At 39.8% G+C, this 15511-nt stretch overlaps 1 protein-coding gene across 1 annotated transcript in view; it reads left to right on the top strand.

Annotated features, from left to right (window-relative positions):
* The first annotated feature begins 414 nt into the window (after positions 1 to 414).
* LOC150083097 (uncharacterized) overlaps positions 415 to 15511 on the top strand; it is a 205384-nt gene continuing 190287 nt past the window's right edge. Inside the window, exons 1-2 of the mRNA XM_090378388.1 lie at positions 415 to 497; positions 635 to 768. Coding sequence (XP_090234514.1) covers positions 709 to 768 — 60 coding nt within the window. The 5' untranslated portion in view covers positions 415 to 497; positions 635 to 708. The remainder of the gene's footprint in view (positions 498 to 634; positions 769 to 15511) is intronic.

Raw genomic sequence — 15511 nt, 5'->3', positions numbered from 1 at the left:
CAATTAGCATCTCTCTCTCTCTCTCTGACCGTGAACATGGTAGCAACTTTTAACCCGGATCCACTTTATTGGTTACGTAGGCCTGTTTCTAACAACGCCTCATCTGACGCTTGCTAACCTTCCGCATAGCGTACCTTTCTCGTGTCACGGGGATGTACGACATTTCTTAAAACGCCACTTTCCGTCATCTCATCGAAATCGACTCTCGTTCTCTCACACGAGTGCTTTCACCTGCCAAGCAGCTGCATCAGTAAAACACACATGTAAGTGGGAAGCCGTGCTCTTGAGTAGGTATTTCCGAGAGGCCAGCATCCCTGGGACAGCGCCTGACTCCAGCAGTTAACACCATTCACGCGCTGGCCGCTACGTATCTTAATCTGAAACCGTTCCACTCACCTTCCTCCTTCCCCCTCCCCTTCCTCCTCCCGACTACCGGTATAAGAGAGAAGCTGACCTTTGATCTGTGTTTGTGCGAGGACACGTTTCATCAGATATTCGTAAGTCATCCCTTACAGAACAAACAGGACCTGAAACAAGTTTGTTTCTCTGCAGTCTGTTTTTTTCTTTTCTTTTTTTTAAATCGAACTCTCGCTTAAGACGACCCATTAACCCTGTTGCTTATTATTTCTTGTAGTGAGAGTTGTCGGCAGGAGGTGGTGGATCTTTAGAGTTCTCTGTGTGGACTATCGTTACAATGACGGTTGCATAATGATCGAGGCTTCAGTCTGCAGGCACAGGGAGCTTCTGACTCATCCTTACACGCGGATGGTAAGTAAACAAAATCATTATTAGTTATTACAGTAATTAAATCCTATTATGTTTTGTTTGCCTCGTCGATTAAACACCCCACCTTGAGTTCTCTTTTTCCCTCCGGCCACCTCCTATTAGAGGAGGGTGAATGAACATGGTGAACTTCTTAATTAGGTATCTTCTCTCTCAGCTGTGCCATCTGAATACGTTATTTGTTTTTGCCTTCTTATTGAGCTACTTAAAAAGAATTTAAAATATATTTTACAATTAGATACCAACAAGAAATGCGGGACGACCTTAAAAAAGTTATTTCATTTTCCATTAATTTTTCTGAAACTTTATGAGAGTTAAAAAGCTGCGTTATAAAGTTCATAATGAAAGGAACCTTCTGCGATATTTCGCTGTTTGCGCATGAAAAATGCTGGAATTTTCAAGAAATATTTGATTGAACTGAGCCCTTCAAAAAGGTATTTCAGTAAACTGGCTTAGATATCATTCATTGATATTTCGGAATTTCTCTTTAAATTAAAATGAAATGTATTTAAAGAACTTAATATTTATTTTCTCTCTTCTGAGGCAAGACGATTCATTTCATTAACATGTCGAGTAGTAAGCTATTTTAGAATGTGAAACCATCAATATGTACGAAACGTTTTTTCTGGACTTATTAAGTTAAAGGCTTGAAAACATTACAGAGATTGAGAGCCTCATTTAATGATAATGGAATTTATATTTGAAAATGTGAAAACTTTTTTGGGAGGCCCAAAAAGTTATTTGATATTTTCAAATGACCTCAGTGGATGGACTGATATTCACTGATTGGATTTGTTGTTATGACCATAGGAAACTTTGTCGGTAACGGTTTATCTGTTGAATAACTAAAGGGGAAAACCTCAAGCATCAAATGTTCAAAGAGGCCGACATTATACCATCGACTTCAACAAACTTTTCCGATACCATATCTCTCTCGAAAGATGTCCCATATGGTAACGCGTGAGGTTTTCGTCACAGGAGCCACCTCTGCTGATGTTGCTGACTGCCCAGCATCAGCAATACTCCTCATCTGCTCAAATGTCTATGTAAGAGTATTTTCTTCAGCTGTATGTCTTTCTGTACTGTATAAATGTTAATTGGTTGATATTCCGGATGTTTAGTCGGGTCAAGGATAGCACAGAAGAATGCTGACGGAAATAGGTAAACTATCTCTAATTTAGCCTGTGATTGAGAGTTTCCTGCTTCTCTGTAATACATCTACACATGGGCCTTATATATTGCGAAGAAACTTTAGTAACAAAGTTTTAATGTCTTAAAAAAAAAAAACCACCGTCCTTCCCACACCAGGCGGAAGCCTGGTGTGGGAAGGACGGTGGTTTTTTTTTTTTTTTTTTTTCCAATCGGTGGTTGAGTTAAATCTCAGGAATTTTCCATCAAAACAGGCAAATCGACTAGAGAACACACGCAATTTATGTGCATATTGCACATGAGTTGATTCTCGGGTGGACCTAATATGATTTTATATGTGGGTGTACAAAAACACCCACATGAAGCCAGTTTACTCCGATTTGCATCAAATAGTCTAAAAGAAGTATTTTTTATTCATTTGCTCTCGTAATAGCAATACATACAGAATATCGATTAGGAGGCTGGGGAAATCGATATTGAATCTCCGAAATAATATTGCGTCAGTGGCGAGCTCACAGTGCAACATATGTAAATTGAGCACTTCAAGGGCCGGTACATTCTTTGCCGGGAATAAAAACAGGATAACTCACGAGAGGGAAGAATACAGTGAGTTATCCCTACCAGTCTCAGAGGGATTTCACCTTCTCGGAAAGGGGATATTCGTTTGAGACAGCGAATCACAGCACTAAATGAAGAGGTCCTTATTAAGTTCTTCTATTGGGCGACGAGATTTGAAGTGCCAGTGCTAGCCAATCAGGCAGAAAACGACAAAGCTGTTACCCCACGAAGGATCCCCATTATTTCCAGGAGAGGAATAACTGTTCAACGTAGTTGTAACTGGAGCTGTTCTGATTGAAATCGAATACTGTAGATTTCTCAGGTGTGAAAATCATGTTTCGGAATGTAAGATGAACACTTCTATTCACTAGTAATGCAATAAAGAAGATCTGCAAGTATCCATTTATCCTGAAGAAAGATTACAATAGTTGGCACATTATATCCTTCAGTTGTCGTTGCTGTAAAGTCTGCAATTAAAGTAATCAATGTAACAATTAAAGGCCTTTTCGATCAATGTATCGACGTGCATCAAATCGCGAACATTGCTTAGCGTAAATCATCGACTGTGTGAAAGAAGACCTCTGTGGCGCTGTCGACTGTGGCTGTCTGAATCTACTGCGAAGGAAACCTGCTACTGAGAGGATTCTGAACCATTTGCGCAACTCCAAGCACTAGAGTATTAACATTTGGGTGCTGAAATCTGGTGTATGATAGACTTACGACAGTCGTTTGGTTTCTTTCATGAGCAAAGAGAGAGAGAGAGAGAGTAGATATTGCTGGTAGTCGCTGCTGCTTCTCCACTACGATATGCTGCTACCAGCTGCCTCATCGTTGGGCTAACAAGGAATAGAATGCAGGATCTTTAACCCCCCCTACACTTGGGAAGAGAAAAACTCGTAAGCGATTCAAGTGCACGATTAAAAAATTTATCATTAGCATGTTGGGCAGTCTCCTGGGCAATCTGTGAGCTGCATGGCCGCTTACAGATGGTGCTTAATTCATTTCCTTCATAAAACACTACCCAGGCTCTTGGAAAATATTCCAATGGTCACACTTGCCCACGTGTAATGCTAGCAAACCGCCACGTTACATAATTGAGCGTGGCCAAGAAGTGCAAGCTGAGGTCCATCATTAACAACCAGCGCAAAAGTACAGTAGCATCTGTTTATTACATGAGTGAACCTCAACGGAAGCGAGAGCCAGGTGAACAGGGTCGTGTGTGTGTCTCTCTCTCTCCCTCTTTTGCGAAGCACGGGATCTTGGGCACTCATTGTAATATTTTGTACTTAGATAAACACAGAAAAAATATTCTGATTCATGAACGGGTAACATAATATCCATTAATTGCTAAGATTATAACCATAGAACACTTAATAAAACTCTATAGTTTTACGTTCTCTAACTTAGCCGATCAATGTCAATTGTATAATATTTATTACTCTTCTCCAATATACTTTTAAGGCTCTTTTCTCTTCAAAAGGGACACCACGTTCACAAATCTTACATAACAATACACGCGAAGCGTGCACAGATTGTCTCTAAACCTAATAGTACTGCATTAAAACTACATTTAATCTATGAATTTCTTGTCTTTATTTTTTTTATATACAAATTCTATGAACAAATAAATAATAATAACAATTGTCGGATTTCTGTTAGTCCGATTTTAGTCAAATTTGGAATGGCTTGACTAATATTTTTAAAAGGCTGAAATATTTCCTATTTCATGAAAATTAGTCCACTGGGACTCCCTCTGTTATATGCAGAGGTACAGAGAAAAAGATGGACATGGTGAAGAAAATAGGCGCATATGCATGTATCCTGAATATGCCTAAATTGATGCATTTCCGCTACTCGAGTGATGGCACTCATTTTTATCAAAAAAGGTGAGCTTAAGAAAGAAAGTCACGTTAATTACCAAATCTAAAGTACGAAGAGCTTAGCCCGTTCCTTGTTTTAATTTTAACAAGAACTTATAAACATTACTTCATCAGTCATCGCTGTGACTTTACCTTACCAGGTGTGTTCCATTACCGCATATTATTGTCATTATTCATGGTTGGCATAGTGCCGAAATATACTATGCAGTTTCTTAGAAGGAAATAAATAACAACATTGAACTTCGAGGTGTAGCACCGTGGTTCAAGGCAAATGCCACGGCCTTTGCAACGGATTTGCAGTGCAGAATTTCCTTGTGACCAGAACATCATGGTTGTATTTAGCATCGATATTACTCTCTATACGGTACTTTCCCGTGTGTCTAAATATTGCATAATTCGAAAAGCTGATGAGCTTGTTCAGTAGCCTTGTCACATACGGGTGCATAATACGAATATTAATGAGCACTTTTATCTGTACGTTTGAGAAAACTTACAGATAAATGTGCATTTTGGGACTCTACAAACTGGCAAGGTTCATTTCTAGATTTTGCTTCCACGTTTATTTCCAATTTGTTTATTTATATCAGAAGAGTCCAGACATTTCTCTGACAGAACATAGGGTATCATGACTAGCCTTCGCTCACTCGCACTTTCAATGGCGGCAAAGACACTCACGGGGTGTCTATTTTTACTACCCCCCTAGTTTTCTTTGAATTATAAAAAATTAATTTTTAGCTTTTTTACTGAATTGAAAACGGTGAGCTATTAATTATTATTTTATAAACCCTATTAAAATAACGAAAAAAAAAATAATCATTTATTTCCAAAACTACAGACTCCTCACGGCCTTATGGCTAGGGTTTGGAATTAAACAAAATTTATAGATGCTGTAAAAATAGATTGAAATTACAAGTGAAAAACTTTGCACGCAATCCTCAGTTGTATTTGGAGACAATATTAAGGAGCCAGTTCTCTGGCGTTTATTAGAGTGTGAAGCCTTCGGCAGTTTTTGATCAGGTTCTTGACCTCTTTTCTTTAGGATTTAATACCCACGAGAGCAAACTAGGAAGGCCCTTGCATCTCAATCCCTTGCATCTACTCATAAAACAGGCCAATATTGCCAAAAGAAGCGAGAGTTCCCCCCAACATCACAACCAGTCCCAGCAGTGCCATTGCCCTCGTGGTAACGCAGCTAGTATTAGTATTAGTAACGGCCGCATGATGCAAGAAAGCCTATGGCTTATGCTGCACCAGTCAAAAAAAAAAAAACGAATAGAACAATGATAAAAAAATAAAAATAAATAAATAATTAATAAAAGAAAACGAAATTAAACGTATCATCCTATGCGCTTCCCTCATCCGAAGGTACTATCCAGAAGACCTTTGAATTTCCCCAAACTGTCAGCCTCTACCACCGATGTAGGCAACTTATTCCAGTAATGACTCGCTGGCTAAAATAAAACTTTCTGCAGTCCAATCTAAACATTTCCCCCCCGTAACTTGAATTTATGTCCCCTAGTTCTAGCATCATTTATAACCTTGAAAATTCCGTCCTCATTCATTTTACTGATGCCTCTCAGAGCCTTAAACACCTCAATCAAATCTCCTCTAAGGTGTCTAGTTTCCAAACTCTGCAACCCACATATTCGAAGTCTTTCTTCATAAGGACGCCCTTTTGCCGATCTCACCAGGCGAGTTACCCTTCTTTGCACCCTTTCAAGAAGCTCGATGTCTTTCTTTAGGTGCGGTATCCATACTTGAACACAGTATTGCCACAAAAGGTTTTTCATTTGTAAATATCGATGCAAAATAACTGTTGAGTTCATGTGCAACGGCAGCTTTTGTATTTAATACTGTCCCATTTCCCTTACGTAAAGATCCGATCTGGTTTGTCCTGCTCTTCTTGGCATTTATATAAGTAAAGAATTCCTTATCCCCCCTCTTTGCTCTGTTTGCTAGTGATTTCTCATAAACTGCCTTTGCCTTTCGAACCTTTTCTGTGGCTCTATTACAGATCATCTTGTTGTTAGGATCAGTTGTTAGGATCACCGTCCTCCTGTGATAACCTTGATTGGGGGTGAAGGTGGGGATTTCCATTTCATCCCTGAGCCAGGTTTCAATCAAAATTACGAAGTCGTCGTCGGCACAGGAAAGTACAGTGTTGTGGGGAAAAAAAAGTTCATGGGAGGATCCCTCCTATGCCTCGTTCAGGATTCAGGCGTTTTGGTAATTAACGGGCCCAATTACTAAAAATACCTCAACGCTGATTGCTGGCCAGAAGATCTTTTAGTAATGCCATACCATGGAATAGTAAAGCTCCTAACAACTCTCCGACTTATTAGGAGACTCTCCCAATAGACTTAGAATCATGTGCAATTCGTGACCTCGTATGCGGTCCCAAATAAGCGAAAATCAGACTGGCCGAATTCTACTGAGAATATCTACCAGCAATACCTATCGAACGCGACATTGTTCCCCTGACCAGATTTCGTATTGTTATACGACCAGAAATAAAGTTCAGAGGGAAATCGCATAGTGATACAACCTTCTGTGGCTGTTAGCATCCGTTTTTTTATAAAACATTAGGAGCATAAAAAATAAACAAGGACTAGGAGGTTTTTGTCGTTGTTGTAGTAGGATTTCAGGAGCATCAGCGACTAAGGTCGTATTGATCAGTGTATATTGTTTGTAAATTGCATGTGTTCTGAGGTAGATTTGTTTGCTGGAAGAAAAACCCGAGTTTCCGGGAGAAAAAAACCATGTTACCCTCGCCTGAAACCGACTAACTCAGCCACGTTGTGAAAAAGGCCCATAAAAATTCCTTTCATCATCGACGGCACTCGAACTCATGTCTTTCCACTCGGTGTGGGGAGGACGACGATCCTACCAACTGTGCTACCGACGAGGGCAAACTAGTAGGGCCTACTAGATCTGCTTTCCTGTGCCGACGACGACTTCGTAATTTTGATTGAAACCTGGCTCAGAGATCAAATTGAAATTTCCACCTTCACCCCCAGTAAAGGTTATCACACACTTCATCTACTGGGATTGGGAGACGAGGTGGTGGAGTAGAAATCTATCAAAGAAGCATGCTCCCTTGAATTAAATCATCCGTTAACCCAGAACTGGATGTCGAACCAGTTCTGAGAGAATACCGAATTGCCGAAATATCGATCATTATATGTTCAGTTTATTGCCCTCCATCTGTTTTCGGAGGACTGTGTCATTAATCTGACCGCATGGCCGGCTGTCGTCAACAGTCCATCATAAGCAAAAGGTCATCATCCTCGGTGACTTTAACCTTCCAATGCCAACCACAAAGAAACTCTTCGACACACTGTTCCCGAACATGCCAGAAATGGGCATTGTCGTATTGATGTTCCTCCCCTACATGGAAACTTAATCCAGTAGTGCATCCTCTCAAACTGTTCAGTAGAAGAAATCTGGATCACATCTGACAACTTCCGCCCCGTAGGATCACGATCCGATCGCTGCCGGAATATCACTGCCTGCCTCAAAGTATGGTTGTCAATAGATTTACAAGAATGGTGTGAGCGTTACAAGAAAGATAATATTCATGTACGAAATATATCCTTGGAATGAACCAATGTGTCCTCACTTAACTGTAGTATTATAATTTCTGAAAAACAGCTAATTAAAATAATAAATTCTCTAACTGACAAATTCTCTTTGGGAAGTGATGGCATACCTCTTTTCAGGCTCAGAATCGCTTCTTATTTATTCAGCAAAGGGCTCACTCTTCTCTACAACAAAGTAATCCAACATGCACAGGTGCCTTCAAGCTGGTTAACTATATATAGAGTAGTGGCATTTACAAAAAAGCCTAATCCGAAATCATCTGCGAATTTCAGGCTAATATCAATCGCTTCTTCCTAAAATGCCTCGAAAAGTGTATTTATAATGATGTTGCGTTAGCGGCCTTTGCCCATAAGCCTGAGCACACCCATTATGCCATGAGAAACAGATCTACAGTAACTTCTTTATTCTCTCTCTCTCTCTCTCTCTAACACACACACACACACACACACACACACACACACACACAGAGCGCTGCTATTTGCTGCAGTATTCGTTCAACTAATGGATTAAGTTCCAGCGTTCTTATTTTATGCTGATGACATGAGCTCTACTTGATGCTATGTAAGAGCCATTTGAATGAATCGCTAATTAGACAGAACTTCTCTTCAGAAATTCCAAACAGTTATTTAAACACTTTCAGTGATTATGCCAAATTGTGTAGTCTCTCTCTCTCTCTCTCTCTCTCTCTAAACTCCGAGAAATCAAGTTATCTCATCTTTACCCCGAGTAGGACGGCTTCTGCCAACAATACATCATCCCTACTTCCGTTCTTAGCAGGAAAAGTACTAACTCCCACAAAAAGTGTCAAATTCCTAGGAGTAATCCTCGATGTGAACCTGAATTAAAACAACAAAAAATGTTTTGTTATTTTAAAAAATATCAATTTTTTTTTGTAAATGGCGTCTCTTAGACACCATGCTAGCAGAGGAAGGCTAGCTGCTGTGCATCAAAGAACACTGGCGGCCGAAAATTTAAGTGATCCGAAAAGTATCCATTTACAAATTATTTTGACTTCATTTTAGAGCCCGAATTAAAACGAGTTATGAAACGAAATGCTCGTCAGGTTATGTGAAGGAGTTAACGCGTATACGTGATATTGCCCATAGTCCTCCCAAATTAGTGGAATAGGCCTGAGTTCGAATCCTTCAATGATGCGAGGAATTTTATAGTTTTTTTTTTTTTTTTTTTTCACAACGTGGTTGAATTAGTTGGTTTTAGGCAAGGGCTGCAACATTTTTTTTCTCACAAAAACTTGGGTTTTTTCGTCTAGCAAATCGACCATAGAATACACAAAATTACAGACAAATTTTACTGACCCTTCATAGTCGTAGTTGCTTTGGCGCTTAACACGCACACACCTAAGTGGAATAAGAAAGACAAAATGAAGCACGAGCAAATTCAGAAGCATAGCAAGTTATGAGAACAAGTGGAGAAATGGCATCAGTAGCTGCAGCTTTCATGTCAACAAGGTTGTTCAGAATTCTTCTAATATTATTTTGTCAGACGATCACGGGAGGCACTGAGTGGAGTATATTAGGTGATTTACCAAGATCATCAATACAAGAGATAGAAGAAAGGTAGAATGCTAATAAGTCAGCTTTAGCTGAAGATGGAGCAGAACCATCAGGTCGTAACAGAGCTGGAAGTATAGATGGACAGAAGTTTCAGCCAATAGCGTTTGCCACAGACAAGAATGCTTGAGTACCATTTGGACAAGAAGCAAATTGTTTAATTTTACCCTTTAATTTTATCATTCTCATTTAGAATTAGCTGGTAGTAACGTTATCAGTTGATCCCACTGCATAGAATTTAAAAACTGCCTGAAACCACTGTAGTCACGCTTACGAAAGCAAAAGTGTTTCCCTTTACCCTTGAGAGTAGTTACATCTTTAAGTAAATACCATATCAGTACACTGTGATGATCACTACCACCTAGTGGTCCTTTTATCTGCAGATCTTAATGCAAGAATAATCACTGCTGATAATCAGATCAAGAGTATTACGTCCTCTGGTTGTCCTCTTGCACATGCTGCTATAGAAAACAGTCATCCAGTAAATCCACAGTCTTGCTAGTCTTGTGTAAGTGACCAACCTACAAATTCCAGTCACCGTCTGGAAAGTTAAAATCCCCCATTATGAGACATTCTGATTTACTGGCCCGCTATATTTCTCTGTATAGCTGTTTCGTATACTCGTGACAGCCATTAGGCCTACTCTCAATTTTGTTTTCCCAGTGCTTATAATCACACCAGACTCAAAATACTCCACTGACTCAACATTGCACTAGTCAGCCATGTTGGTTGGATGCACTGCCTTAGATTTAATGTTTCTTGACTAAGAGCATAACCCTCCACCCCTCCTATCCTGTCTGTCCTTCTTGTATACATTGTACTACCCGTATTCAAATTCAGCATCACTTATGTATGAGTGATACCATGCCTCCCTTATCTCTATAATGTCTGCATTTGATGACTTAATCAGTGCTTCAAATGGTCTGAGGCATGTTCAACTGGCACACATTGGGAACTCTGGTACTTCTAGACGCATCTCTGAACGGTCTAGGTTACGTGTCCATCCTTTATACTTGCAGACCATTTGCATCCCTGGGTCATCGCTCCCCCACAGGCAATGGACTCTTCCAGTAGGACAATGCGCTTCCCCACAGAGCCGGTGTAACTAGAACATGGTTCGAAGAGCATTCTGCAGATTTTACCACCATGGAATGGCCTCCCCGTTCACCGGACATTAACCTCCTTGTGGAGCATCTTTGGGATGCTGTGGTAAGGCCCATTCGAGCTTTGGATCCTCCACCAGGAATGCTGCCGAATTATGGACAGGGGGTGCAGCAAGCATGAATGGATGGAAATAGCTGTGGAACGCTTTTTCGTAAACTACTTGACTCAATATCACGGCGAGGCATTGAGTCCAGTAGTTTACGAAAAAGTGACACGACACACATGATTTCTGTGTGTGACTGCCCTTATCCGGGCAGTCACACACAGAAATCATGGTGTACACTAAGTGCAGTTGTGCACTTAGTGTACAACTGCTACTACTAGCACCACACGGTTATAAAAATTTTAAAAATATTATTTTAGGGTTGCCCGTAATTAAATACATTAACCCGTATTTGTGTCTGTAAATTGCGTATGTTCTTTGGTTGATTTGCCTGTTTTGCTGGACGAAAAAACCCCAGTTACTGGGGAGAAAAACCTTGATATCTACGCCTGAGACCTACTAACTGAGCCACGGAGTAAAAAAAAGCCCATTAAAGTTCCTCGCGTCTTCGACGGGATTCGAACCCAGGCCTTTTTCACCTGGTGTGGGGGAGACGGTGACGATACCACTGTGCTAACCGCACAGACTAGCACCACACGGTTAGAGGAATTCACAATATATATATATATATATATACACACACACACTATCATTGAATTATATTAAATATTAACATAAGTTATTATAATAAAGTGAATAAATAAATAAATAATTAATTAAGCATTCATTAGAGGCAGCGACATGCAATTCCTCCATATGAAGCTGAAATACATCCAATATTTTAAATTAAATAAAAATAAAACATAAGCCAGCAGTATGGCAAAAACTGTAGAGCGGAAACCAACACAAAAATAACCCAAATAAACAAACGAACGAAAAAAAGAATAGAATATATATATATATATATATATGTATATATATATATATATATATATATATGACGGTTACATTAAAAGATTGTGTTAAATGCCAGAGCAGCTAAGGCTATAAAGCGTCCATATTTACTTGTATTCTTCGGTCGGATTGCTGTTTGTTATATGAAAAACAGAGTTTCCAGTAGATAAAAGCAACCTGTCCTCACCCAAGACCGACTAACTCGACTGTGGTGTGAAATGAAAATAGCCCATAAAAATTCCTCCCTTCTCCAAGGGATATGATTCCTGATGATTCCGAATACATTAGGTCCAGTGCTGGTTGTCCAGGAAATAACCAGAACCAGTAAACTAATTTATTTATTATCTCTGGACACTCGGTTATAGCCTTTGGCACATAGGGGTGTATATACACTGAGTGATCACTGAATTATGACCACCCTTATGAAAAGTGAATGCGACCCGTTGACCACGTGAAGTACAAAAGTGCGCAGTTGGTCGACCTTCGTAACATAGATAAGGTGTCAGTGGTTCAGTAGGTAGTAAAATTCCGAGCGTGATGGGTAAACGGAAGGATTTATCGGAATTTGATAAAGGACAGATTGTGGGAGGTCGATGAGCTGGTACGTCGATTTCCCAAACTGCTGAACTGGTGAGGTGTTCCAGAGCCGCAGTAGTTAAAGTGTACCAGGACTGGCGTCAAAATGGTCAAACAACGACCCGACGGCAAAACTGCAAAGGTCAGCGAAAAGTTGAAGTTAGACGTGAGCACCGGGTCCGACGATTATTACAGGCGAACAGGCGCAGCACTGTTGAAGAGTTGACTACCCAATACGACATGGGCCAATCTGGAACAATATCTGGCATCATGCGTATGTATGGGCTATACTAGCAGATGACCCCTACGTTAACCAAGGTTCATCGGCGTAAAAGACTCGCCTGGTGCAAAAGCATTCAGAAGACTGGAAGAAGGTGTGCTGGTCGGAAGAGTCACGTTATTTACTCCACACCGTGGATGGTCGAGTACGGATTTGCCGTCAATAACACGAGGCTCTTGATCCATCATGTATGGTATCAAAAGTGCAGGGCAGTGGAAGCGGTTGTATGGTGTGGCATATTTCGCTGGCAGGAACTTGGACCCTCCATGGTGCATGTGGAACAACGTATCAGTGGTCTCCGCTATCGTCAACTGCCTGCTGACTGTGTGCTGTGTATGCGGAAATAGTTTGAAGAACACAGTTCTGACTTCCAGCATATCGATTGGTTGAGTCAATGCCACATCGGATAGCTGCTGTACTAAGGGCAAAAGGAGGACCTGCGAAATATTAGGTAGGTGGTCATAATTCAGTGATCACTAAGTGTACATACAACCATAAGTATTCTGTTATATAATAGAATGTAACACAATTGTGTGTGTGTCGTCCAAACGTTCGCAGCAGTGTGATACTCTTGATGTGAAATGAAAAGTTCTGTCTGTTAATTAAAATACACCTATGAATCCGGTGAGGTGTATTGAACAATGAAAATTAGAATATCTCACACTACTTGTAAGAATACAGGTGGCGCACTTCTGAGAAAAAGTACGCAAACTCCATTTTGTACTGACGAAAAAAAAAATGGCGGAAGAAATTATTCTGTGTACGTTAGTATTGTGCAATGCTGTAATCAATGTATGGAAATAATGCGTTTTACAAGGAGAGTAGCGGTAAAAATCACTAAAATTTTCCGTGGCAGTTTAAGCCCCACAAAGAGAACAAGGTACGTGTATATTTTGTTTTAAATGAATAAAAATATATTTTTGTGAATGTTTCGGGACGCATACACAAAGCCAGAGTAGTTCATGAGGATACAAGCTTCATTACCATATTTAGTTAATGTACGATGTCTTAAATCTTTGATCACTAAAGGTGAACAATAAGCGTGGCAAAATTACGCAGCATAATCTTCCAGTCCATAATATGCAAATGAATCTTGCAACCTTATCATTTTAGGTGTGATCATAAGTATAATTTGCATACAACCTTAATGTTTTATGGTGGCCATTCTGGGTTTTAAAAATCATCCGGAATCGTCTAATTAGGTCGGGAGAGGCGGAAATTGTGATTTTTTGGTAAATAACCTCAAAGTACATTAAAAACTAATCAGAAAATGGAAGCGCACATTCCTATTTACCTCCTCAAGAGTAAATTTTAAAGATATCGAACATGAACTGAATTAAAATGTACTTTTGTTAGAATTTATTTTATGTCCACACCCCCTTTCAAACGCCGATACATTGTCTTTCTCTTTTCATCTTCTTTCACCCCTGCTCTTTTCTTTTGGCTTTTAGTGCACCTTATCGCGCTTTAATAATTAATTTCAGCACTGTTCATTTTCAGTCTAATTCAGAGGACGATTTCAGAAAGATATTCTTTTAAGCGGGGGGCTTCCAAACTTCAGCCTCCCCCAAAAAGACTCGAAAAAGAATAATTTTCTCTAGGTCAAAGCGGTGGCTTTCCACCCCCTCCCCTCCATATCAACAGTGGACGTGCGCCTGCTTTTACGTGCTGAATTTGAGTTGGTGGCGAAAAGCTTCTATTTGATTTGGGTGAGGAAAGCAGAAAGGTCTGCAAACGTGGTTATGGAGGGAGGATTTTCAAATGATGGCGTGTTAATTGTGAGAAGTATTAGTTCGCACGACATTTTTTGATTCTGTAGTTGTGCATTCTTCTCTATAAAATGAAAGAAATGGAAATAATTTCAACAAATCATTCCTAAAATTTCCGACGAAAACCATGCTCTTCTTTTTTCTCTGCCTCCTTGTTTCTCCTTATCCTAATTTTATTTCGTTAATTTCTTTCCATGCATGTATTCCGTAGTGGCACAAATGAACAGAAATTTTCTGTTCATCATTTAAAATTAACGTTTGTTCATGTTCAGGTATTGTTAAGCATATGTCTACGGTTTGTTTGTATTTCCTCCCCTTTTCGGTACTGTTGGATATAATAATAATAATTCAATTAATAATTATGAAGAGTGGCGAATTCCCCTTCCCAATCAAGCAACTAAGACAGCATTGAGAACAGCTAACAAATGCCAAACAGAAATTTTATAGAAGACATAAAACCATAGCGCTATGTTATTTCAGTCATTTGCTCTTTCAATAGATATAACGGGTTATATGACGAAGGGTGTGTATGTACCTGTCTGAGGTGGCTCCCGGGCTAACGTCCATCTCCACCGTGTGCTCTGTATTCAAGTAGAACATCTACAAGTAGGCCTACAGTATAATGTGTGTAAAAAAAAAAAAAAAAACACCAGGCCATTTTGTCACTAGGAAGCGGACACCATCTGGAGATTCGCCTCTTGGTGCTAGTCCCTGGTATGAGGAGCCGAGCCTTCTCTAACTGTGCATTTAAGCACCAATACACCGCATCCATCGGATGGATGCCATCTTCCCCCACTTTCAGGCTGCCCACACCTGAAAGTTCCAAAAAAAAAAAAAAAAAAGCCTCACTCCACACGAACTCGATTGAGACAATCCCACATCAGTTACATTACCTGATGCCAGCAAAAAAAAAAAAAAAAAAAAAAAAAAAAACAAACTCCGCGAATCTGGGGAGAGAAAAAATATGATAAAAAATAAATAAAATAGAAAAATAATTTCCCCACCTAGACTTGATCGAAACAATCCTGCATCAGTTACTTTCTGATGCCAGCAAAAAAAAAGGTGTAGCTGGTGCGGGGGTGGGGGGTGGAATATGTATGACGAAGGGTGAACATACGGACAACAACGAAGAAAAGAAAACGTCTAATAAAAACAGATCTGGCTTAGGGTCGATTTGTACACCAATTTTTCTCTGCCATTATAATATCGCATCAGAGAGGTCAAGCGCGAGGTTACATAAGTAC

The sequence above is a fragment of the Mastigoproctus giganteus genome, chromosome 7 (assembly GCF_048544385.1).
Source record: "Mastigoproctus giganteus isolate SK-2022 chromosome 7, ASM4854438v1, whole genome shotgun sequence".
In the NCBI taxonomy this organism is placed as follows: Eukaryota; Metazoa; Arthropoda; class Arachnida; order Uropygi; family Thelyphonidae; genus Mastigoproctus; species Mastigoproctus giganteus.
Note: the sequence above shows the minus strand (reverse complement) of the source record. Positions and strands in the feature narration are given on the sequence as shown.